At 41.2% G+C, this 24670-nt stretch overlaps 1 protein-coding gene across 1 annotated transcript in view; it reads left to right on the plus strand.

Moving 5' to 3' along the window:
* gabbr2 (gamma-aminobutyric acid (GABA) B receptor, 2) overlaps positions 1-24670 on the plus strand; it is a 173944-nt gene that overhangs the window by 113746 nt on the left and 35528 nt on the right. Inside the window, exons 12-13 of the mRNA XM_061059533.1 lie at positions 1474-1581; positions 4700-4822. Coding sequence (XP_060915516.1) covers positions 1474-1581; positions 4700-4822 — 231 coding nt within the window. The remainder of the gene's footprint in view (positions 1-1473; positions 1582-4699; positions 4823-24670) is intronic.

Below are 24670 nucleotides of genomic sequence, written 5' to 3' on the forward strand. Positions count from 1 at the left end.
TCCCCCAGGTAGCATTACTGTGTGACTATGTACATGCTGGATTAATTAAAGAGTTTTGATTACAGTGATAACCAGTTTCCACTAAGATAGGGCCCTCGCAGACACAGACACACAGAGGAGTAATGTGAGGCAGGGCATGTCCCACCACTACCCCCTCCCCACCGGATCGTGGGTTGGCGGCCTGCCAGAACAACCCCCCCCACACACACACACACACACACACACACACACCCCCTCCCCTCCCCACCGGATTGCTGATGGACGGTCTACCTCCCCCCACCCCCTTGCTCTCTATCCCTCTTCCTGCATCTTATCCCATCTCTCCCCCTATCCCTTTCCAAGCTCTGCGCAGTCTAGGCCTGTGAAGACTGTTTCGTCATGAGCCGGGGATCCAGCCGAAGATTTCTGCCTTTTAATAAGGCAGTTTTTTCTTACCACTGTAACTTTTGCTGCTTTGCTAAAGTGCTCATGATGGATAGGCCGGATCTTTGTAACATAGCAGTAAGTAAGGTCTTTTACCTGCTTTTTGTAACATAACAATGAGTAAGGTCTTTTACCTGCTCTTTTGTAATGTTAACAGACAATGAGTAAGGTCTTTTACCTGCTTTTTGTAACATAACAATGAGTAAGGTCTTTTACCTGCTTTTTGTAACATAACAATGAGTAAGGTCTTTTACCTGCTTTTTGTAACATAACAATGAGTAAGGTCTTTTTACCTGCTCTTTTGTAATGTTAACAGACAAAGAGTAAGGTATTTTACCTGCTTCTTGTAAAGTGTCTCCAGATAACACTTGTTATGAGTTGACGCTATACAAATAAAGATTGATTGATTGATTGATGTCTTGAGCCGCCACCACCTAGCTGACACAAAGCTTCAGACAGAGCTCTACAGTAGAGGGACAAGGTGGTTGATAGCACCAATATGTGCTGCTTTCCTATAGATAAAGATGGCATCATTGTTTTTTAATTCTGGCAGCCTTTATTACCAATCTCCTGCCTTGCTTTGTTGCTTTCTTAGATTTGGTTGAGAGTGGCATGAAAAGATGGCTGGGTGGTGTAAATGTGTATGTGCTGCAGGAAGGGTTCACACACATAAAAACACAGCGAGCAGTCAAACACACACACACAATAAAGAACTCTGTAGCTATTTTAAGATTAGATCTTCTCTATTCAGATTCTAAGCTTCTAAAACACAACCAAACTGGTAAGAGGTCTTCTTTTTGTCTCTGATTAAGATGAAACGCTGTCAGGAGTGTGACAGCTTCCAACAGTCCACGACGTTCTACCACAAGTCCACACTTGGCCATCAAAACTAAATCTGACAGCTTCTTATTTTAAGACTCCTTCATGATGCTATTTTGAATGAACTTCTGGCGAGAAATGCAAATAGCTGTCAGATGTGATGTTGTTTTAAGCCTTGATCACCAGCTTCAGTCCTGACACCATTATGTGTGTCCCCTGTTGTTCTGGTAGGTTCGGACATGGATCCTCATTGTCGGATACACAACAGCTTTCGGCGCCATGTTCGCCAAGACCTGGAGGGTGCACGCCATCTTCAAAAATGTGAAGATGAAGAAGAAGGTATGGAAAAACTATCACATGATTCATAATGAATGCACAACTGACTGAAATCTTAATTCCATATCTTTAGATCTGTAAAGGCAAGGGAGAACATTCCCTTTACATTTGATTGTTCAAACTATGACGCGCATGCTACAAAGATTAAAGCGTCATTGTGCTTTCCTTTGTGAATCCTTTCATACATATACACATGATCTTTTATAGTGAAAAAGCTCCTTGTGAGCCTTTTATTTCTTATCACTCCATGTACATCTGCCGGATATGATGACAACCAGTCCACGTAACCACAAGAATCTCCATTAAAACGTGTAAACCTGTCATCCAGGAAGCCTCATACTGTATGTCTTTGAAAGCCAAACACTGGTGTGTGGGTGCTTGTATTCACACTCCTGTTTTTTTTAACAAATACACTGAAAGACTGGCAGCCCCTGGCACCTGCTTTTAGAATCTCCTCTGTGGAAAAAAAAGAAAGATTCAGAAATACAAATGGCTTTTTAAACATCTGACACAATTTGTTTCACTGGCCCAGTTACATAAAGTGGTGCTGGGCACACTGAGTGTTGTAACTGTGCTTGGCCTTTTTGTATTTATAGATCTTGCTCTCCCCCTCGCTTTGTCTCCCTCTTTCTCTCTCTCTCTCTCTCTCTCTCTCTCTCTCTCTCTCTCTATCTCTCTCACACACACACACACCCTCTTGTATATTGGAGGAAGAGTGGGTGGCCTGCCAGAGAGACAGAGAGCAGGAAGAGAGTGAGGAAAGAGAGCGATGGATCAAAGAGTTGGAGAGGGTGGAAGGCTGTAGTGGCAGAAGGGAGGGTGGGGTGGCAAAAGGAGGAAGGCATAGCAGGGTAGAGAAAAGGGACAAGACAAAAAGGGTGGCCCTGACGCCAAAGAAAGTCGGTTGGACTGTGCGAAAACAAGTTTGAAAAAGAGGGCAATAGATAGAAAGGAAATCTAGATTACAGGTTAAAAGACTTAACTGGAATTTATTTTTTATTAATCATTTGACAACAAACACACAAAGACATTTTTTGCCACTCCAAGCTCCATAACATGTCCTTCAACCTAACCAGCTGATTATCTCTCTATCTTTCCTTTTCTAAGAAAGACCGAAATAAGCTTTTTTTTAAAAGCAGAATTCACCCCTAACGCTTTTTTCAGCTCTTAAACCGTAAGACTTTTCCGCTGTTGGTTTATTGTTGTTTACAAAACACACACATGCCACCACACAAACAGGTAGGAAGGGACAAGCAGAAGTGTCAGCCATCTTTCCATTAAAGTGTTGGGCTGTTTCTGCATCTATCACTCCCTCCTCCAGCCTCCCCCCCCCCCCATACCTCAGGACAGCACAGATTGTAAATCAGGGATGTGTTCGACGATAAAGGTTCCTCTCGGTGGACTACAGCCTGCACTTCTTCACCTCTTTAAAAAGCTCACACACACAGACAGTGTGTTTGTGTTTGTGTGTGGTGGGGGGGCGCTGTCAATCAATGTCCACCTCTCAATACACCAACACACACCACAAACACAAATAAACCCACACACTTACTTAATACCACCCCTTACTGTACGTATGTAACCCTCCTCACCCTCAGGCCTATGTAGCTGCTACTTGTCACACTTTCTATCTTGGTAATTTACTACTACTGCTTTAGTACTCATAAATTACATATTGATGCTGTAGATACAAACACACACACCCTCTTAAATATGTTCTTAACATTAAAGGCTGTCCATAAATGTTCTAGAAATGGTCAGGAGTGTGTGTGTAAGGAGCTATGCTGTAGTTTGCACATGGACTTAGTTAGGCGGAAACATTTATTTCTACATTTCTATTCTGAGTCATGCAATTAAATGTTTTCCTCAATCAAACTCATCAGTAGACACAGTAACACTGGAATCCATCTGATATGTTGGAGTGCCCATAATACAGAGAAAAAATAAACAGCACATAGCACTTGTGGTAATTTAGAATCATTACGTCGTTTGTCTAACAGACTTAGTTGGCATAGAAACAAATCACAGTTGGCAGATCGTGTTGAAGAGGTTTTTTTTTTATAATTTCCCTAAAATATCACACATTTTGGATTTCGTTGTTGCAACAGTTTACTTGTTAGAATACAAACTGACTTTACTTCATTTATCAAACAGGTATTTTTATTCTTGTTTCGTCAGGATTATATATTTTTTCATTCTATGGGACGTCAGCATTTGATCCACTCTGCTGCCACCTCCCTCTCGATTGCCCTGAACATCTCAATATTTGGAAAAAGTAGCGTCCCCTTTCCTTTCCTTGCTGCCTGTATTCAATGCTAACACCATCAAAAGGCCCCAGATCAAAAAAATAACCCCCTCATGCATCTCATCTAGAGCTCACCAGTGGATGGAGACCACTGTGCCGCATGAGGGCTATGTGATACCCTCCGAACACAGCCCAGCCTGTGTTCCCTGACCTTTCCTTTGATGTGTCTTTCCAGCCAGTCAAACGCTATTAAAAATAAAGATCACAAACAGGCCATGGCTTTCATCCCTCTTAAGTTTACAGTACAAAAGAGAAGCTTTAATGATCCACAGCGTTGGTTCTGGTTTGGTGGATCTTTCGCACATTCTTTGGCCACCAAGCAACAAGATCATGGCCTGCTGCTGGTGTAAATCCTGAGCAAATGGAGTACAATCTGCTAAATGTTCGACATGAGCCACAATATGAAAGACTGCCACTGACATATGCTGAACCAGGTCCTGGTCTCTTGTTTGAGGGACGTGAATTCTGTCTTGTTTGACTGAACCACATGATTTTGCTCAGCCACATCAAAACATTGCAGCCCTCATATTTTATCAGATATTTTACAGAACGTATTAATCAGGACAAAAGAAGAAAAACAAAAAATATCAGCCTTTATATGGAAAGCGGTACACATCATTGTTCACCCAAAGGAGCTAGCTCATGGATCTGGAGGGGTTAAATGCAGCTGAATGTTATCAGTCCCTGATTAAATGATTAGAATGAAACTAGGTCTTAGTCCTCCCTCGCTTTATGAACACACACACCAATAGATAACATTAGCCGGTGGGTGCTATCGTGCTAACAAATGTATCTCATCTTCTTTTCCCCATACAGATCATAAAGGATCAGAAGTTGTTGATTATCGTCGGCGGGATGCTGCTTATCGACCTGTGCATACTCATCACATGGCAAATAGTTGACCCGCTTAAAAGGACGGTGGAAGAGTACAGCTTGGAGGTCAGTTTGCATTTTAATATTATTTTTCAGTGCTGTTCTCGGGTTGGCCTTGATTGTGTTTATTTTGGAACGACATGATGTGCCTAAGCTGGGAGACTCCCAGTGACACCGATACTTGCCTAAAATGCCTGTATGTTATGAGTTTAGGCGAACAAAATGTCCGCCTCAGGCTGTAGTGCAAGCATCTTTGTTGTGTTAGTTATTTTTGGGTCAGGAAGTGAGCCATTGCCGCCTCCTGCGCTCATCCCGTGGCCGGACATTTGCCAGCTTGGATGTGAGACATTGGCAAAGCCTGTTGGAAAAGAGGCTCTTGGCTTCTCTTAGTCCTTGCTGGAGAGATGGCATGGTGTGGAAAGAAATGAACTCTGCCTCGCTGTGATTGGTTAGAGTAGACTCAGATTCACTATGATTGGTTTGGGATTAGTCTAGCTGTGCACCAAATTGGTTAAAATAAATAAACTATTGCTTTGGCATTCGAGTTTGATCAGTGTGAAGCGTGTTTTTTGGTTAGGCATGACTTATTAGCACATAACTGTCAGCGGCTTTAAAGGAATGCAGACTGTGAAAAGGCAAGACACAGCAGCATATTTATTTTCTCAGAGGATTTACTCACTCTGGTTGAAGCGGCAGATTGCGTTTTTATTTATTTATTTTCATATTTTTGTGGTATTAAACATGTGGTATGGCTTGGTACGTCTGTCTTTTCTGTGAAGCCTTACACAACTGTGTTCAGCAGACGCCCAGTTATATTCTTGAATCGGGGATTTTGTGCACCTGCATACGTTAAAAAAGCTTTGACTCGAGCCGTTTTTCAGTTTTGTTTTGGAGCTCATGCTGGTAAATAGATGCTTCAGTGTTCCACTGGTTAAACACAAGAGGCTGTCGCACTCATTTGTTCCTCAATCTATAAGTTGTTGCACAAAAAAGATAGGCTCGCATTAAGCTGTGGGGCAGCTAATGCTGTTTAATGGTGAAATGGGTTATAGAGCTGGTGCAGTGAGGAATACTGTACTACTGGGATGGGTAGTGTATCAGTGTTTTAAGCTGAATTGTTCGATGTGAAATGCAGTTGTGGCTCATTAAATCAGCATGTATCATTGTACGTCTCTGCACTGTGAAACAATGAAAGAGTCAAGGAGCGGCTGACAATAATGTGCTATCTGTTGTTGCGTTTAATGCCTTTTTATTCCACGTTTGGTGCATTTGTCAATTTAAAATAATGTGTTAGAGTAACAATAACATCATTATAAAATCTATTTTACATTGCTTTTTATTTTTCACTTCATGCACCAACAGATAACTCAATGGAACAGGATATATTATGTTTACTGTTGCTGCAAACAGCAGAAGGAGCAATTATTCCATTGCAGCTCGGATTGAATCATTTGTCTTTGAAGACCACAGACTGTGGATACTGCTAAGTGGAGCTTTTTCCCTAATGAGTTGTCTTTAAAGTCCCCTATACTTCTGCATGTCAGCCACAAGACTGTTTTCAGGCTCCCATGTGCTGCTGAATTGATGCCATTGGTTGAATCCTCATTGACCCTTCTCTTCAACAGAGATTAGAAGGTCAGTGGAGTGAAAGTCAGGTCTGCTGCTGGATTTCATGGAGGCGTCTTTGATCAAATTCAATAGATTTTGTTGTTATTTGGTTGCATGTTGCCAAGGTGCTGCGGAGGCGATGGAAAGGAGGCTGACACCGTCTTGCACCCGGTTTTGACTTTTCATCTTTTCAATAAAATAAAAATAACCCCTCTGAAGTGATAAATAAAGCTTATCTAAGAGTAGGGGAGCAGGTCAGCCTCAGAGTTTTTTTTTCTCTATCTGATTCTTTGATGAAAAGATTCCTGTGGGAGAAGAAGCCAGTAATGAGACGCATGATATCTAGCCAGCCTTATTTACAGTCTTGTGCTCCTTTTGGCGTACTCTGAAGATATACTTAGCACATTTGTACAACTCTAAACAAAGCCGTATTTCCTTTGTGATGATAGCCACTTATATATTTAAGCCTGCCTAAAGGGTGTAGCAAAGCCTTGCTTAACATATTCATTTGTGAATGTTGTCAGTGTGTGCAGTCGGGTCCTCATGGAGTATTCTCAGACTCTAAGCCCCCGGCCAGGGGAGTGTTAGTGTGAATATATTAACCACTCAGTGTAGGAGTCTGCATCCTCCCAGGGGTCTCGGGTCTGCATGCTTGTGCTGAGGCAGAAACTCCACATGTCCGCTCAGCCCACCAGATTTCCAGCACCAGCGGCAGTAGCCTTTGGGAGTTCAGCTGGGGGAAAGGCAGCCTGGAGCTCCTCTGTACACAGGGGCCCCCAGGCCTGTCAGGTGGGACCAGAAACCAGAAGGCAACCCAAATACCCAGAAAGGGGGGTGAGAGGCTTGGGAGATACACAGTATGGACAAACATAGTGTAATAAATGATGTGAGGTATTTTACAGTGGAACAAATGAACATCTGGTATGAATGCAGACATAGAAGAGAGTAAGGTTTTGTTTATACCAATATCATGACTGCTTAAAATAATGCAACTTCCTTATCCAATCAATGAGTCTACAGTGTTAGCATAGCAGCCACGAGCTGTATGAACCAAAAACTTGAACCTAAAATAAAGTTTTCTTAAGGGGCTGTATAGCAGCGTTTTGTCATTGACCTCAGCGTCTCATACAGATGCACAAGGTACCTTACAGAGTCTTGATTGGAGGAACATTAACCTTGCAGACCATTTGATTAACTATTTGGGATAGCACTGAAGAAAACAAATGTAACAACTATAAACGCTAAAATCATCTCACATAACCCTGGGTGCCTTGAGACGCAAAAGAGGAGACCCTAAAGTGATGTACCAAAGGTATGTATTCACAACCTCGCATTGGAATAATATTTTCCACAGACAAGGCATCCAATCAGTTAACTTTACTTTCTGGGTCATGTCTCGTTTCCTTTCTGCTACCTGTAAAAAAGTGTCAACACCTTTCCCTCTAATTTTCTCCCTATAAACCAGGTTTATTTTTGGCCTGAACACCCACTTAGGGGTGGGGAATGTGAGATGTTCTTCATAGGTCTCAGGAGCAAGTCCAGCTCTGACTGACTAACAGTAATTGGAGAAAGGAGAAGGACCATTAGTTGCCCAGTTTCCTGTGAGCTCCAGCATTATTCTAGGCCATCCCTCCCCTGTGAATTCTGTCTGTTGTCTCTTTTTTTCCCCCATCTTTCTCTGTCCCGCTTTCTGTCTTTGTCAGAATCTCCCCTCCTCCACTTGCAATCCCCCACCCTCCCCCCTGTGGAGGATTGAGAGAAACATTGACCTTGGGTTCACAGAGCTGTATCTACCTGCTCTACCCAGGAGTATTCAGTACGACAACTTGGTGCTATTGAACTGTCACAGTGCTTGGTAGTCCACCGCATTTGTTGTTTGAGCCATCACACAGGAGGGATTCCTTATTGACTCAGAAGCAACAAGGTCACTCACACATTGTTTACAGGGATGGTACTGTGGTTCCTTTTTTGAGTTCAGAAAAAAGGGTGAAAACACTCCGGAATGATCATCAGTGAAAGTCTGTTTTCTGAAGAGAAACATACTGTAGTGAACTGAAGTGGGTACTCCTGCATGTAAGCATGTTTCTGCCCTCTGGTAGCCACAGATCTGGTAAAGTAAATACTGTAAGTGGAAAGTGGTTATGGTTCAGATTTTGGGGTAAAATTGTATTGTTTATGCTGTTCAATACTACCAGGGTTTCCCATTCAGAGCATGGACAGAGTCATAACTATGCTTCACCCACTGCTCTGAATCCAGCAAGCTAAGCTTAATGAGACAACATTAGAAAAAGTAGGGCATCCCTCTTTGCATCCTTTATTAGCATTAGCACGGAGATGAAACTGTGAAGAGGCTAACAATGGATCCTCGTGGAAAGCTTTATAAAACATGACTGATTTAATTCCCCTTCTAAATAAAAGTGAAGAAGGGCAGAGAGTGAAGTCTTTGAGTCTCTAAAATGAGAGGAGAGAGTAACCCACGGGTCTAATTTTAATTACTCTACACAGATGATATGCTTGTTTCTGACCTTGACAATGTCCCCAAACTCTTTAAACTAAGCTTGGCCTCTGAGCTGCACTTTTTAATGCTCTGTATGTAAAACAAAAGCCTTATACACTGAATTATATATGAAAAATGAAAAATATGACAAGATTTAAGGCAGCTCGGTGAAGATTGTAATTACAGCTCCATTTCTTCTTCGATTCTTTACACTGACCCCTGAATCCCAACAGCACAGGGAATATTCTGCATATCAGTTCCTCTCTTTTTTTCCCCGAGAGAGCTCATTGAGAGCAGGAATAACTGGCTGATCCAGGAATGTCTTGGGAATGCTGATGGAGACTGCAGTGAGCAATTAGAACCATTTTGTGGCTCGTTAATAATTGAGCATTTGTTAATGGCGTAGTTGTTTCAGCAGCAGAGCAGACCGCTGGTTGGCATCAGATTATGCTTCGCAGTTCCGACATATGTTGCTGTTTAAATGCACACGTGTGTGTTGAAGCATGAGAGTGGGATGTATGTGTGAATTGTTCTTTTTTTGTGTTTGTTACACCATCTCAATGTGTGTGTTCATGAGCATGACCTTGTGTCTATAATTCAGGCTTGTGTGGAATGTATGTGCCCACTCGTGCATGGATGTATTTTTGTACATATGCCTGGGTGTTTACATACACATTAACGCCCTCCCTTGTTGTCCTTTGCATTGTCTCCTGCATAATGAAGGACGAACAGTCGAGAAGCCGTGATTAGCATTCCAGTGGATCATGCCGCAGACCCCCTCTACTCCGGTCTGTCCTCGTGTCTCCTCTTCCCTCCCTTCCCTCCTCTGTTGTTTTTTTTTTTTTTTCTCTCTCCCTGGCTTGGAAGCTGCTGCAAGCGTCGGCAGGAGGGCGGGCTGCAGAATAAGAATATTGCAGTGTGGCATCACCATGGCAACGGCCACGGTTTCTGACATCCATAACACAGAGAGAGGCACTGTTGACCCATGAGGCAGAAATAGCAGGTTAGGGCACCCACTTTCGCATGGTGACATATGCAGAGAAGATTTCAAACATCCATGAAGGAATGCATGCACTGGGTTGTAATGTGTATGTACACACACACACAGACTCATGTGGATTTCCATGCACGCTTAGGAGCTCTCACAGAGATTTCCCTCTGTTTCCCTGCCTCTGACGTACTCACCTGTCTGCAGTGAGGCAAGGAGAGAGAGAGGGAGGTGGTGTTTATCCCAGAGCTTTGACAATGCTCTCATCTATTCCATTATCATATCGCTGCAGTATCAAGCCGATGTATGACTCTATTTTTGAATGTGGAAGTATTCCTCTTCATGAGATGATAAGATGATGTGAGTTGATGGACTACCATACATTTTGTGGTCAGATGAGGGTACCACTTTCTACCTTTGGCATTACATACATTGGAAGTGGTCATGCTTAAATAACCTTGATATTTCTCTTGCTAAATGGGCTTTAAAATGCCAATCAGTTATCATAAGATTAACATCAAATATACTGTAGATATTCCCATAAGATGGAACAAACATTGTTATCAACCCAGCTTCTTAAGGTGAGAAAGTCATTGTTGAAAACGGTTTACTGTAGTTAACAGGAGAAGACTTGGATCTGTTGTAAGTCTTTTTAGTTACATCAGAAATATACAACAGATACAGTTCAGTCCACAGCAGACTATAGCAAGTTGTTTTAACCTTTAACAAAAACATTCCTGTCCCTTATTATATTTAAGATATCCATAAATATGATAATTTCACCAAGCCAAGAACTGTATTCTCAATAGATTTGTCATCAAAGATATTCACAATGACATTCTTCCTATCAACATCATTTCACATGTATTCACTTCACTATTCCTAGGACTAATGAACTATCTACAATAGAACTCCTCCTAAGAATTGTCTTCATCTCAACAAAATTTAGAGTTTACAAAACACATGCACATCTCCATACATACAAGATTAGAGTTCCAACAGAATCATCTTAGATGCAAGACAAATTATTATTATTCGTTAATAACAAAGATATCGACCTCTCACTTTTACTGATGACTTTAGCTGGAGTCCTCTCACAGGCTAACACACTTTCTGCCCCCCTGGTATGATGTTTTCTAACATTCAATCCCCTCTCTTTTATTTGTTGTTTCTTCCTTTCCTCGCTATTTCACTTTGCTTACTTTGGAACCGCTCTTGCTGTCTACCTTTTTCATTTATCTATTTCACTCTGTGTCCCTCGGTTAGACATTTCTCCATCACTATCATGTAACAAGCCTCCTTTCTATTTGCAAACCCTTTCGTATTTCATCGTTCCTGCTCCCACCCTGCTCTACCCCTCTCCTGCTTTTCCTCATTTGGCCAGCCTGCACTCCTGGGAGCGCGCTGAAGAAGCAGAGAAAATCGGAAAACAAGCTTGTGACGGCAGAACCAGAGCACAAGACTCAGGCTGACCTGAAACTTTAACTTTTTGTTCCCCCCCCTGCTTTTTCCCCTGCTCTTTTTCTCTGTACTTCATCCTGGAGTTTCTTTTCTTCACACTATCCTGTTTCTCACATTTACCATCTCCTCCTTTGTAAATTATCTGTTTCAGTGTTCAAATGGAGGGCCAGCCATGTCCTCAAGTTGCAAATGTAGCCAGAGGGAGTGAGACATGTGCCAGCTAAGTACCTCTTGCCAGAAAGATGACAAGTGTGGGTGACAGTGAGCCTCCTGCTCGTCACTTATTCTATGTGAGTCGAGCTCAGCCAGGCAGTATAAATGTACACGTTTGAGATCATTTTAAAGAACTTCACCAGTGTCTTTATGTTACTGCAGTTATACTACAGCATGTATCTACTTACATCACTCTGGTCTATTTAACTGAGCTGTAGTTCACTAATTGATGATTTATTTCATTTTTTCATATCATTCTGACATTAGTTGATATCAGGTCAGTGTCTAAATCAGCTAACAAAAACTGAAAATGATATTAAGCAGGATAACCCATCAATTTCTGTCACATTTGAACCTAAAACTGTCTTTTGAAATGTCCATGTCCATGTAAAGGTTTGCCAGGACTAAACAGGTTTTACTAAAAGAAGTGATTAAACCAACATTGGACTCCTGTCTTGAAAAGTGCTCCTCAAATCCATCCATCCATTATCTATACCACTTATCCTGTTCGAGGTTGCAGGAGGCTGAAGGCGACCCCAGCTGTAATTGGGCAAGAGGCGGGTACCCCTTACCCTGGACTGTTCTCCAGTCAATCACAGGGCTGACTTATAGAGACAGACACTCACATTCACACCTACGGGAACATTTTAGAGTCACCAATTAACCTAACGAGCATGTCTTACGACTGTGGGAGGAACCTGAAGAAAAAACACGCAAGCATAGGGAGAACATGCAAAGTCCACACAGAGAGGGATTTGAACCAGGAACCTTCTCGCTGTGATGCAACAGCACTAACCACTGCAACAACATGAAGTGCCAGTGCAGCCCTGCTCTACAAATACAATTGTATTATAATCATTATTATAATTGTTATTATTATGATTATTATGATTATACACAGCCTGTCCATGCATTATTTCTAAAAAAAATTCTAGTTGTTGGTAAGGATCTGAATTGAGTAGATTTCAAAACAACATGACTTCAGATTAGATTTATAAGCTATAATAACACAACTCAATATTGCTCTGCATTTGTGCTTTTGAATAGGTTCCTTGTACATTTACCCTAAGAGGCCATGTAGGAATATATGAAGTAATTTCACCCTGATTTGGTGGAAATTGGTATTTTACCATGAAATTTGAGTTGAAAATTCTTCACTTTCTAATTTTTATTTTTTTTAACAGGCTAATAGACACAATTCAAATAGTGAGTTATATGTGACTTGTTGCGCTTTTGCATTAAAAAATACCAACTACATGATGAAGCTATTGCATGCTGCAGTTATACACCCACATACACACTCATCTGCACACACTGTTGTTGCATCCCCCTCCTCCCTCTCTCTCTCACAGGATCTCCACTGCAGTCAACAGTTTGATCCTGTGAATGTTATCTGAAGGACACAATGCTCCTGTTTCACTATCACCCTGCTTGGTGAAAGCAGACGGAGAGGATAGTCCTTTTTACATCCTATTTAATCCAGTTATATCTCCATTCCCAACATTACATTCTGAGGGAGATTATACATCGATGGTATTCTGTATAGAAAAAAAACACATTTAAATTAGATTCATACCAGCCTGTTACATTTCATCTCAGATTTGGGTAGATTAAGCAAGGCCTGAATTGAATAACGCAGATTTATCCAGGAGTAATCTCATTCCTAATGACAGAGACAAAGATGTGACACAACAAGAACCGAGAATCATTAAGTATTTATTCTGTCGACCCAAAAACAATGTCCTCTGCAGCACTGACAGAGCTCAGAAGCTTCTAATATGGACTTTGAGGCTCCTTTGTTAGCTTGGAGTTGAGCGCTGGCTGCAATCAATGCCTTTTCAAAGTAAACTGGGTCATTAAGGGATAACCACCTCCCACCTAGGCCTTTTCTCATCGACCACCTCTGGAGGGAAGTAGGAAAGGAGAAAGAAAGAACAAAAGGGAACGGTGCATAGATCACACATTTCTTGGTTGTGTGGCTGCCTGAGAACTTAAGTACTTATATGGGAGAAGGACCGTTATACATTTTCAGGGTTAGTGTTTCTCTGTTTGTGCAGCTTTACTATATAGCATTTAAACTCTCATGCATTGGTGAATTAACTATCCCAAAGTCTAAAAAGCTTCATAAGAAAAGACTCTGTTGTGTAAGTCTTCTTTGTGCATAGTTCTTCTTTACCTTTTCATGGGGACAGAGCAGAGTGGTGGCCTCTGACGTCACGCTGGCCTGCTTTTTTAAGTCCTCCAAGCTTGTCTCAGTTTATGTGTCACAGGTTTCACCCTGGGAATCACTGCTTCTGTTTATAGCCCTGCTTTTTTTTTTTTTGCACGTCCAGCCCAGCACAAAAGGTCACGAATGCCCTCCACCTGGACAGGACAAAAAAACTTGACCTACATAAAAATAATGCTGAATTACCAGCTGGTTAAATAGGATGCCTACCACTGATTTAAGTATACTTTGCTGACTTAAAAAAGCCCTGAAACCTACATAAAGAGAACCATGGCAGCACCAGAATCAGCTTTCAGATAGCTTCAAGATACAACAGAACTGAATACCAGATGGCGAGAGAACGAGGAGACTTCCAAGGAGAAGAAATAATTTTCTTTAGCAGCAGTTAAACCAGCAGAACATAATCTTTCTTTGTTCTTTGGAAATGCCAAACTCTGACAAACCATCGAAGAGAAAGACAAACATAGTTGTGGGCACAAGCACAGGCAACAGCTGAGCAAATTTAGGAGCTACTTCTAGAAATGAGCTACTGGCAGGTTTTTGTCACATTTTATTATTTACAAAAAAGGTTCTGCTTACAAAAAGCAGTCATTCAACTTTAAGTTGTATTTAAATTGACACTTTATATTTAGGTTAAAATGTTTCGTTTACTTGCACTGTTGTTAATTTACTGCTCTGTGTGCCTTTGAATTGCCCCCCGGGGACAAATAACGTTTTTTGAATTGAATTTATCCATAAGACACAACATCTGTTGTTGCATATTAATTCAAAAACATTGCTGGTCAAATACATGAAGGTACATATTCCATTTTTTTTTAACATTGACTTTGACTATAAGATGTGTATTAGGTGATCCAGGTTGTTTCCAGTAAACGGTCTGTCTTTTTCTGTTTAAAAAAAGAGAGACTGTTATCCTACATAACAAGAAATCCTTTTGATACGGACACCAAACATTTGTTAAAAAATCCTTGAATTTCTTGAGGTTTTCTGCTCTGCGGGTCCCAACGCTCAGCATGTGGATATCACAGGTCAGCGCTTGACTCGTGACCTCGACCATAAATCAAACCAATTATGTGGACTTTGGCAACCAAGCATGTCTAATGTTGTTGAAAACTTTGAAAGCATTTTTGTGTTGCGTTTTATCTTGTTTACATCTCTGCTTTCATCATCTTTTGGAGAGAAAGTCGAGTCCTACCTGCATATCTAGCCGAGTCAGCAGAGGATTCAGTTTACACATGATTTCATCATTTCTGCCCTGCTTTTGCAATTCTCTGGTATTTGTCTTTGTGCGGGACAACAGTGTATGATATGTGTATCTGACAGTGTTATCAGTGAATCATGCAGGAGGGCGCTCTGAGGACTGCTTCAGAGGTGCACTGTTTGTTGACACTCTGGCTGGTAAATTGGACATGTGGCTGTGCATGGCTGAGCCTCTTCAAGTGAATCTGTCCAAAAGTGGAATTGGGTGGCAATATTTACCTCCTTTTATTTTCTCTCCATTTCTTTGCACACTGTGATTCCTGCCTCCCTTCTCTCATATTTCCAGCTCTCTATATATCTTTCATTCTCACTTTCTCTCTAACAAAATAAGCCCAAATACACTAAATTATCCCCGACCTCCACCATCCCCTGCACCTCTGTTTTTGCTCTGCTCTCACTTTTTAACCTGCACCTTATTTTCCCCTGCTCCTCTACCTTCTGCTCCCCCTGACTGCAGTTGCTAGGCAACAGCTGATTGAACATGAGGAGTATGCAATTGACCAATTATAAGTCTTCAAATGAAAAGCGGTGTCAAGAGTTATTGCAGTTACAGCTAGATACATACCGTCTGTATAAGTACACACACACTCATGCCAACATAAACACATACAAACATAGAACATGTACACAAGATACACAATACACAAGAATATGTGCAATTGTAGATTGTTCAGTATGGGATAATGTACATTGAGCAAGTTGTTATACCAAGGAACCTGGACAGGGTGATGTCTGGTTTTATTCATATATTTATTGAGTGTCTGTTAGTTTCTACAACCCTAACTTTCTTAAATGTTTGTCAATATAATTCTGTCTTTCCTTTTGTTTTCCCTCCTGTCACATTTCTTCACTACATTTATTTGGCCTCTTCCTTTCTTCCCATCTTTACACCAGACACACCCCCATCAGTGACCAGACACATCAATCAATGAGCCTCCTCTTCTGCTCATCCACAGCCCTGAGGATTCCATTATGGCTCAGCAGCTCACACACACATACACACACACACACACACACACGCACATACACATGTATAGAGTTTAGGAAAAGGCCGCTCTATCTCATCTGCTCGCGGGCAGAGACATGATTAGTTAGAGACTAGAGATAGTGGTGCAGCTCTTGATGATAACGATGACTCTGTCCGTGATGATGACGACGATGATAATGATGATGATGGCGGTGGTCCCAGAGGCAGTGAGGTGATGATGAGGTACACTTAGGCAGAAATATTTCTAACAATTGTCGGCCTTGCCTTCCATTTGACCGCCATTAACCTTGTTAACATTCAGAAAGCTGCTTGACTTCATAAGAACGTGTGAGTCAGCAACTCTTGACCCCAAGACCTCATATAAACCAGACACCCAATCAACTTCCTCCCAGCTGGTGTTTTTCCCTCAGCAACCTTGTAGTGCATGAAGTGTTCCTTGAAGTTATTCTATTCTTGTAACCCATTTAAACATGCAGCCCAATTACTTTCCTAACTCATTTTCACATAAAACAGCCCAACATTGAAGTAGAAGGCCAACACAATAATGTAACTCAATTGACCAAGCAAAGTTTAGACCCCTTAAAGGCAAACTGTATCTGGGCACATAATCTTGATAAAGATGAGCTCATGAAAATGCAACCTGTAAACATGTCCTGATGGGTAATGAATCAGATGGATCAACTTGACTGATGCTGTGTTCAGGTCTTTTAATTGTAAATGTCATCACTACAACATGCTAGCATTTGTAGCTCAGCGTCATTCAGCTCTGATCTCAAATACTGCTGAGCAAACACTGTGCTCACAAAATAAGTAAGATGACCTAATGAGAATGTAAATCAAGTGTACTTAAACGTAGAGTAGAAAAAGTAGAAATGGAAGATTCCCATCCCTGTAAACCACCAGGAAACACGATCAGGCTTAGGGTGAATACCTCTCTATTCCTAGAGGAAAAGGCTCATTAATAAATATATTAAGAGAAAAAAAATGAAGAAAAGTTTAGGCTTGTAAATCAGTCTACCATACCTTTTGAAAACCAAATATCTATTAAGCTAAAGATAGGGTTAGTAATAACACATTGCTAGCGTTCTTTCACCTGCAATATTTCCAGCTGCTCATCCAAAAAAATGACTCACATGCAGGCTTTTCCTCTGGAGGACAAAGATCCTCACAGCTAAGGATAACGGGAACACATTAAAAATGCAGGTGTAAACGCAGTCAAGATGCAGGCCACATTTTAATAACATGTATTAACTGGGTGTTCTAGTCGACCAAGAGAAATTGTTGTTTTTTTTTCTGTGATAGTTTGTTTAATACTTTTGAAGAATATGCTCTTGGATTAGCTCAACAGAGCAAAAAGAATTGTCACCTCATTGACATCTTATGACTTCTAAACACATGAAGCCACTTCTACCATGGAGCAATTACAACAGACAGTTCCCACAAAGCAGTTTGCATTGACTTGTAGTATGGGTTCTCTCATTCTCTTCCAACTCAATATGGCAAACAAGCACTTTCCTTATCGCTGTTAATCACTGCTGTTTGTGTAGACAGCAACAAAAAGTATCTAGTAGTGCTGAGCCAAGCAGGCTGCATGACCTTTAGCTGGCCTGGCAAACAGCACTTGGCAAAGCTGAACGTTCTGATGCCAGGGATTGAACCAGGTGGACTTTTCTTTCTTGGAAACAGGAGCCTCAGTCAATGTGCTGCTTTAACTGACTTTAGTGCAGACTCAGCAAATCAAATGTTGCCTTTAACTATGAAAACAACCTTTGTAACTTTTGTTTGCTACAAGATCAGAAGTGTGGTCTTTTATGTACATTTCTTTGGAACTCTTCAATACAAATTAGTTTCCTTCTATGTTTGTTTTTTAAGATTTAAGACAATGGACAGAGTCGGAAATCAGGGAGAGAGAGAGAGTGAGGAATGACATGGAGGAAGTAAGCTAGATGTCGGATTAGAACCCAGGCTGCCAGCTCAGACGACTAACAGCCTCCATAAATGGGGGCGCATGCACTAATATGCTACGTCAGCCCTACTATCCTTGTTTTTTTGGTATGTAAATTACATATAGCTTTGTGATATCACCACCAAATGTTTTCTTTTGAGCACCTCATAATTGTGTCCAAGAGTAATTTTGAAGACACAATTAATGAGATAATTTTGTCCGCTTTGTAACATAAATCAATCAAAACATGCCGCAAAGCACAGAAAATGGCATATTAATGAAAAGCAGCTAAGATCAGAAAACCTTTTTAATAATAATAGTAATATATTAGACGTATATAGCGCTCTTCTGAATACTCAAAGACGATTAACAAAGAATAAAAACAAAACAAAACAGGGAAAACAATACAAAGAAGTTGTTCTAATGAAAGATCTTATTTTATTCACCTCTCATGTGAATCCATGTCTCTGCAGAGCTGAATTCAACTTAAGGACATGAAGGCGTCACCTTCAGACTTCAGTGACATGTGAGGGGAGGAGTCAAGTAGAGAAAGGTTACACCACACTTTCACACTTACACACACAAATGTAGAAACTCTGTAAGCACACACACACCACTGTTGCTCAGAGTCAGGTACAGGAGACCACCAAGGTCATCCAGCAATGGGGGGAAGAGAGCACTTCGCCTTTACTGCTTGAACAAAGTACCAGCGCTGCCTCAGCACTATGAGCCCGGGAATACAAATACATCCAGCTAAGTGGAAGAGTTCTTTTACACAAGACCTTGAGCCTCGGGCACACTGCAGACTTTACACTTACAGTACAGAGGGCTGGAGATAGGAGGACAGGGAAGGAGGAGTGATAGGGGACTGAAAGAGACTCAAGGGAAGAGTGGAAGAGAGACTGAAAGAAAATGAGGGAGAAAGAAGCGTGTGATAGGGGGAAAGAAAAAGAGAGAAGAGCTACAGGAGGAGTCAAGGAGCCAAAAAAACGAGAGAGGAGCTGCGAGGACACCAGCTTCAACTCCTGAGATAGAGCCGTTAGGGGAGATGAAGCCGAAGATATCTGATGAGAGAGAAGGGGAGAATAAGGGATGTTATAGTGACTTATCGTCACACTGCCCAGGGTGACATTGATTAGTATTTGCCATCGGCGGGGAGCCTGTGTGAGAGTCGACAGGAAGGTCAGATAATTAGTGTGGAGTGTGGCAATGGTTTACTTGCTCCATACTTGTCCCTATACAAATAAACATGAAATATAAATAACAACTATTTAAACTCAATGTCGCTACTAAAAGTTGGCAAAACGGACGTCTTGCTTCCACCCATAGATCTTTGGAGTCAGATGAAACAAAACATTTATGTTTGTTCATACATGCTTATGGTTGACATACATTGAAATGTGTGTTTATAGGTTTGTAAAAGTGTGAGAACAAAGCCTTAAAAATACTAATATAGCTGACAGTTATTAGGTGGTTGAATTTAAGGAGGCATTGGTGTATAAAATGTAGAATCTCAAGAAGTGTTCTGGTTTTCTGTTTTTAGTGCTTGTTGTAGTCCAAGTAGTATTGGCCAATCTCGTATCAGGAGGCCTCTGTGTTTAGGAAAACCAGTCTGTATGGAGAGCAATTGCAAGCTATACGCAATCGCAGTAATGATATCCAATATCTGCATGCAAGCGCTGCTAACATTCAGCTGCAGATCCAACAAAATAATCTTAGGTGACAAATTTGCTTAACCCTGTTTCTCATCGTTGAGTTTTATCGACGTCTTTGAATGCATCAGAAATGATCCATACAACTTTGTTTAACAAAAAGTGCTCAAGCTTTTTTTTCTTCTCCTCATGAGGACAGACTTGACAAAGCTTATATTTATACTTTTACAAATATGCATCACGATTTGTTATCTGAGCAAACTCTTCAGTTGTAAATATATCCCAAGGAAATTGTTTTCACATTGCTAAAGTTGGCCAGAATTAAACCTCTGTGTAACTCAATATTTACAGTTGAACTGAGACTCACCAGAAACAGATGAACGGTCTCTCCTCATGGGGGATGTAATGAACCAAGAAATTATGCTGTTTACTGTGCAGACATATCTGGAAGGATGAGTTTGGCTTTGCTTTTGTCTTAAACACTTGGTTGCTTCTCAAATTGATAATTGGACTGTAAACAGTGCAGGGCACAGAGAAGGACGTCTTGGCTACTAGTCGGTTCATTCTAACTGCTGGCTACACCAGATTTACAGAGCAGTTGGCCATAGTTCCCAGAGGCATATATCATAGTTAGAGATTGCAGGCATTGACTTGTAGCAGCACAACCAGAAATAAACATATGCTTGATGTATATTTATTCACTTTATATTTTAATATAAACAGTTAAAAGAGGTGGAAGTAACCTCATCCTTTGGTGTGTCACAGCATTGAGATCTCAGCTCATATTCACCAGCCCTCTATAGAGATATTTATTTCTTCCTGCGTTTACAGCTTCACTCGTCTGTCAGATATAACATTTGTGTCTAGTGAGTAATCTGCCCTTCTCTTATCTGGCTATGATGTGATGTTGTGGCAGACATGAGAAGTGTTTGTCTGCCAGTGAATTTCACCCCTGTTAAAACTCTCTTCCAACTTGGGATTTTATTTTTTTTGCTGTCATTTCCAAATTAAGAGGAGCTTTTATTGGCGTAGTGTTTGTGGAGTGAAGCGCAGAGATTTGATTTGACCCTTGTGATTTATCTGCTTAGTTTGATCTTTGCACGTTTCTTATTTTTAAAACCAGCCCGCACACTTTCTGCTGTCAACTTGGCAGTAAACGCATGAATGTAGCTACAGGCTTCATTAATAATGCTCTTTAAATAAAAAAGAAGGGGTGCTGGAGGTGAAGGGAACAAAACAATCAGGGGGAAATGGTTCAAATGAAGTACTAATTGCATGTGGAGCATGCTAACGGGATAACAGCACAGGTTACGGTTTTGAGACATCAATGTCTTCATTTTTAAGGAAAACCTGCCAAACTTCTCAGTCTGTCAGAGCTCTGGGAGATATTTTACAGTTCTTAATGCCTTCCTCTGAAGTGCCATTGTGGACAAACTCTGCACTCAACCTCATTAAATTACAAGTGACAGTTATCATTTCCTACGTCCCAATAACTGTATCATATTTGCGATCCTCTTTACACTCCAGTGATTCTAACAAGCTGCTGTTGGGACCGGTTTCAGCTCCTGTATTTCCCCTCCCTCCCCTCGTGTTCCTCCTGGTGTCTGCAGACACCTTTGCCACCCGCAAACCTCCGGAAACACAAATAGCAGAGGCAGATTATGAAGGTCCTGGATCGATACTCCCAGAAAGTGCATCACAGGAGGGGGAGGATGTAAACCATATGGTGGTACTTGAACTACACCCCATCCACTTAGCTCTGCTATCCCCACTTACAGAGCCACATGCCATTAAACTTTTTCCCCCTTTTTTTTTTTTTTTTAAACAGATGCCTCCAAAAGATAAAGTGCAAACTGAGGTCAGAGGTATTTAGCATCTTGCAAGATTAGCATTAAAGCTGTTGCCAAAGCTACACATCAGAGAATAAGTGATCTTTGTTAGCATAATCTTAAATCAAACAAATAACAAGCACACCAACCAATCCATTTCATATTGTATGACACTAAAAATAGAGCCTGGCTGCTTTTCTTTTTTTTATACTCGAGTAACTGTAACTATTGACAATGCTTTAACTATAAAATCCAAGAATTAGAAGTGACTTCTGTAAATTACAGCCATTAATGATGAATTACCTGTCACGTCTGAACTGCTTGCTTATTTCTTTGTTAAATAGTCTGATTGCTTCTCAGTGGTGCATTGCACATTATCAGCTGCAGCGAGACAGGCGTTTTCTGTGTGAGGTCTGATCGGCAAGACGTGTCGCTGCGTGAGAGAGGGTGAGAGAGCGGCTACGCAGGAGAGGTGTAAGGGAGGAAAAGACAAGGAGAGAAGGGGAAAGGCGAGGTGATGGCAGAGAGAGAAAATAGAAATATATAGTGGAGAGATGATTAGAAAGCAGTGAGGAAGTCCTTTGCATGCTGATTGTCACTTTGCCTGCGTGTGTGCAGATCATCTGCCTATGTAAACGCATTACTAATGTATGTTTACAGAAGGGGTGGCGTTCTATTACAGGCATGTCAGCCCCATCCGCCTCACAACCACACCCACCTGATGACACCGACAGCCATCTGTCTTGTAATTAACCTGCTGACACACTGTGCAGCATCCACTGCCCTTCCCAAAAGCGCTCTGTGTGTATGTGTGTATGTTTGCATGCTTGTCCACCGTGTGTGTGTGTGTGTGTGTGTGTGTTTCCACCTGTCTTTTAATTTCACTGGCCTGCACTCACTCATGTCTAGCTGATGGATGGATTAGTTCTTGTGTGTGACTCTGTGTGTTTGTGTTTATTGCTCAGATGTAATCTGATACAGAGAGGGGGGAAACAGTGTGCTTTAGCTAAAGCATTTTAAAGAACTCTAAAACCACCTTTATTACCATTCATTAGTCATTATAAACAGACAGGGGCAGTTTATACGGAGGGGGATGTGGGGGTGGGGGGTGGGCTAGATTAAGTTACAAAGAACGACGATAGTGAAAGAAAGTACAAGAGGATGATTGTTTTCTGTGAGTGAGAGCAACAAAGGTGTGAAACAGCAATATTGCGTTCCACCTGACATCAGCACATTGATATATGTTTTTTTTCTCAATGAAGGCAGAAATGCAGACTCACCGTGTACTGCGCCTCATGAACTCTTGGGAGGGGCATAAAGGGTGTGTATTTGTGTCCGTGCGTGTGTGTATGCATGAATGAGTGATGAAGGAGTTGCTTTGCGGTTTTAAGATAGCAATAACAGCAGTGCAGCATTTCTTATATAGAGAGTAGTGTATCTGCAGTGAGGTGTCAGGTTGCAGGCACACACAGAAAAGCTGCATTTCCTGTGTTATGTTATACATCTATGTATCCATTACAGTGTATATACTTTGTTTACATCATTATCAAATGATATAATTCCACTGACGTTATTTAAGGGAAGTGTTCTGACCTCCATGTTAGAAATAATCACATCAATTTTAAGCACAAGTTAAAATTCTATATTTATTGCTTGCTTCTGATTTATTGAGGCCCCTCTTTTTATTATACCCTGAAGGTCTCACTGATGGCACAACACAGGCTCTTTTTAAGTTGAGCCTGATTTATTGTCAGTTTACATTCAACTAGATCAAAACTTGATTGAAAGCTTTTTTGGTACACATACATTAAACCATTATCAACATTTAAATACATATACAGTTTGCCTTCTTCCACAAGACACCCTGCTATTGATTTGTGCTCAGATTAAATGTGCTGCCACATCCTCAGAATGAGATTCACGTAGCCTCAAGAGCCTGATTGGATCGCCGGAGAGATCGATAAGGTGGCAGAGAAATGGAGAGACCAGAGAGCAAGAGAGAGAGAGAGATGTATTCGCTGTTCTTCATTACACCTATAAAGGGGAAAAAATGAGAAGTGGCAGCAAGGGAGTAGTAGCATTTTGTGGCTGCACAGTCCCAACTCATGACTGAAGTACTTTGCATTAAGCCTATTTCAGCACCTATATAATGCAGTAAAGAAATAACAACGTGTAGGACCTTACATATTACTAATGCACACCATCTGTGTATCTGTAAGGTACAAATAACTACCAACCGAGGGCAAAGTAGGGCTGAGGATTTTATTTGCTGTGAGAATGGATATCCCTTATGAATAAATGTACCGAAGACAGAGGAGCTGCAAATAAAGTGGGACAGCCCCAGAGGAGCTGAGGTGAGCGTCACAGAGAGACAGACGACGCATCACAGGGCTCATCTGTCTCAGATAGCTGGGTGTAATTAACAAGGCTTTGGTTTTTTAATTAATCTACCTCAATCAGAGAACAAATTCTATTCTTACATTTTGGACTAAATGAATTCAAGGACACACGCTCAAACAGCCACAGACTGTGTACTCTTTTTTTCCCCTCCCTTTGTTCGTGCTTTCTTTCTATTTTCATTTCTTTTCCACTGTTTTTTTTTTCTTTGCTCCTTTCATTTCGTCTTCATTTAGATAATCTCTGACATGATCTAAATCTGGCATCCTCCTAACAGTGAAAGAAGGAAAAAAAAGGCTGTCCTGTGTTTCCAGCATTGTTCTAGTCACAACCTTGCTTGCTGCTAATGCTGCGCTAACCCTGCAGTGCCCTCCAATGGTGGGTTTGTGTCCAGGGAGGACGGGGCAGCACCTGGTGATGATCCCGATGGCCAGACTCTTCCAGCTCAGCTCACAGAACAACCACCATCTGACCATGTGACGATAATAATAATGTCTCTGTCACACTGCCAGCTCCTTCACGGAGGAGCTTTTACTCTGCTTTTCTGCTGTTCACTTTCTCTCTCTATAAATGTCTATCCCTTGTTTCATCAGTTGATGTTTTCGTCATTGGATAGAGTTTCTCTATCTTTAGTGTTTCATCTGTTTACAGACAGATGAGACCAGAGGTGATAAAGAGAACTGGTCATAAGGAAACTTGGTTTGTAGGAGGATGGGATGGCACACATGACGTTCAGATAATGTTCTCAGTCGCTCTTGAATTTGAATTTTTTTTATTATTAGACAAAATAAAAATAAATCTTAATACGTAACATAAAATTAGTTGTATTTTAGGTTTCAGTAGTTTCTA

The sequence above is a fragment of the Labrus mixtus genome, chromosome 16 (assembly GCF_963584025.1).
Source record: "Labrus mixtus chromosome 16, fLabMix1.1, whole genome shotgun sequence".
NCBI lineage: Eukaryota > Metazoa > Chordata > Actinopteri > Labriformes > Labridae > Labrus > Labrus mixtus.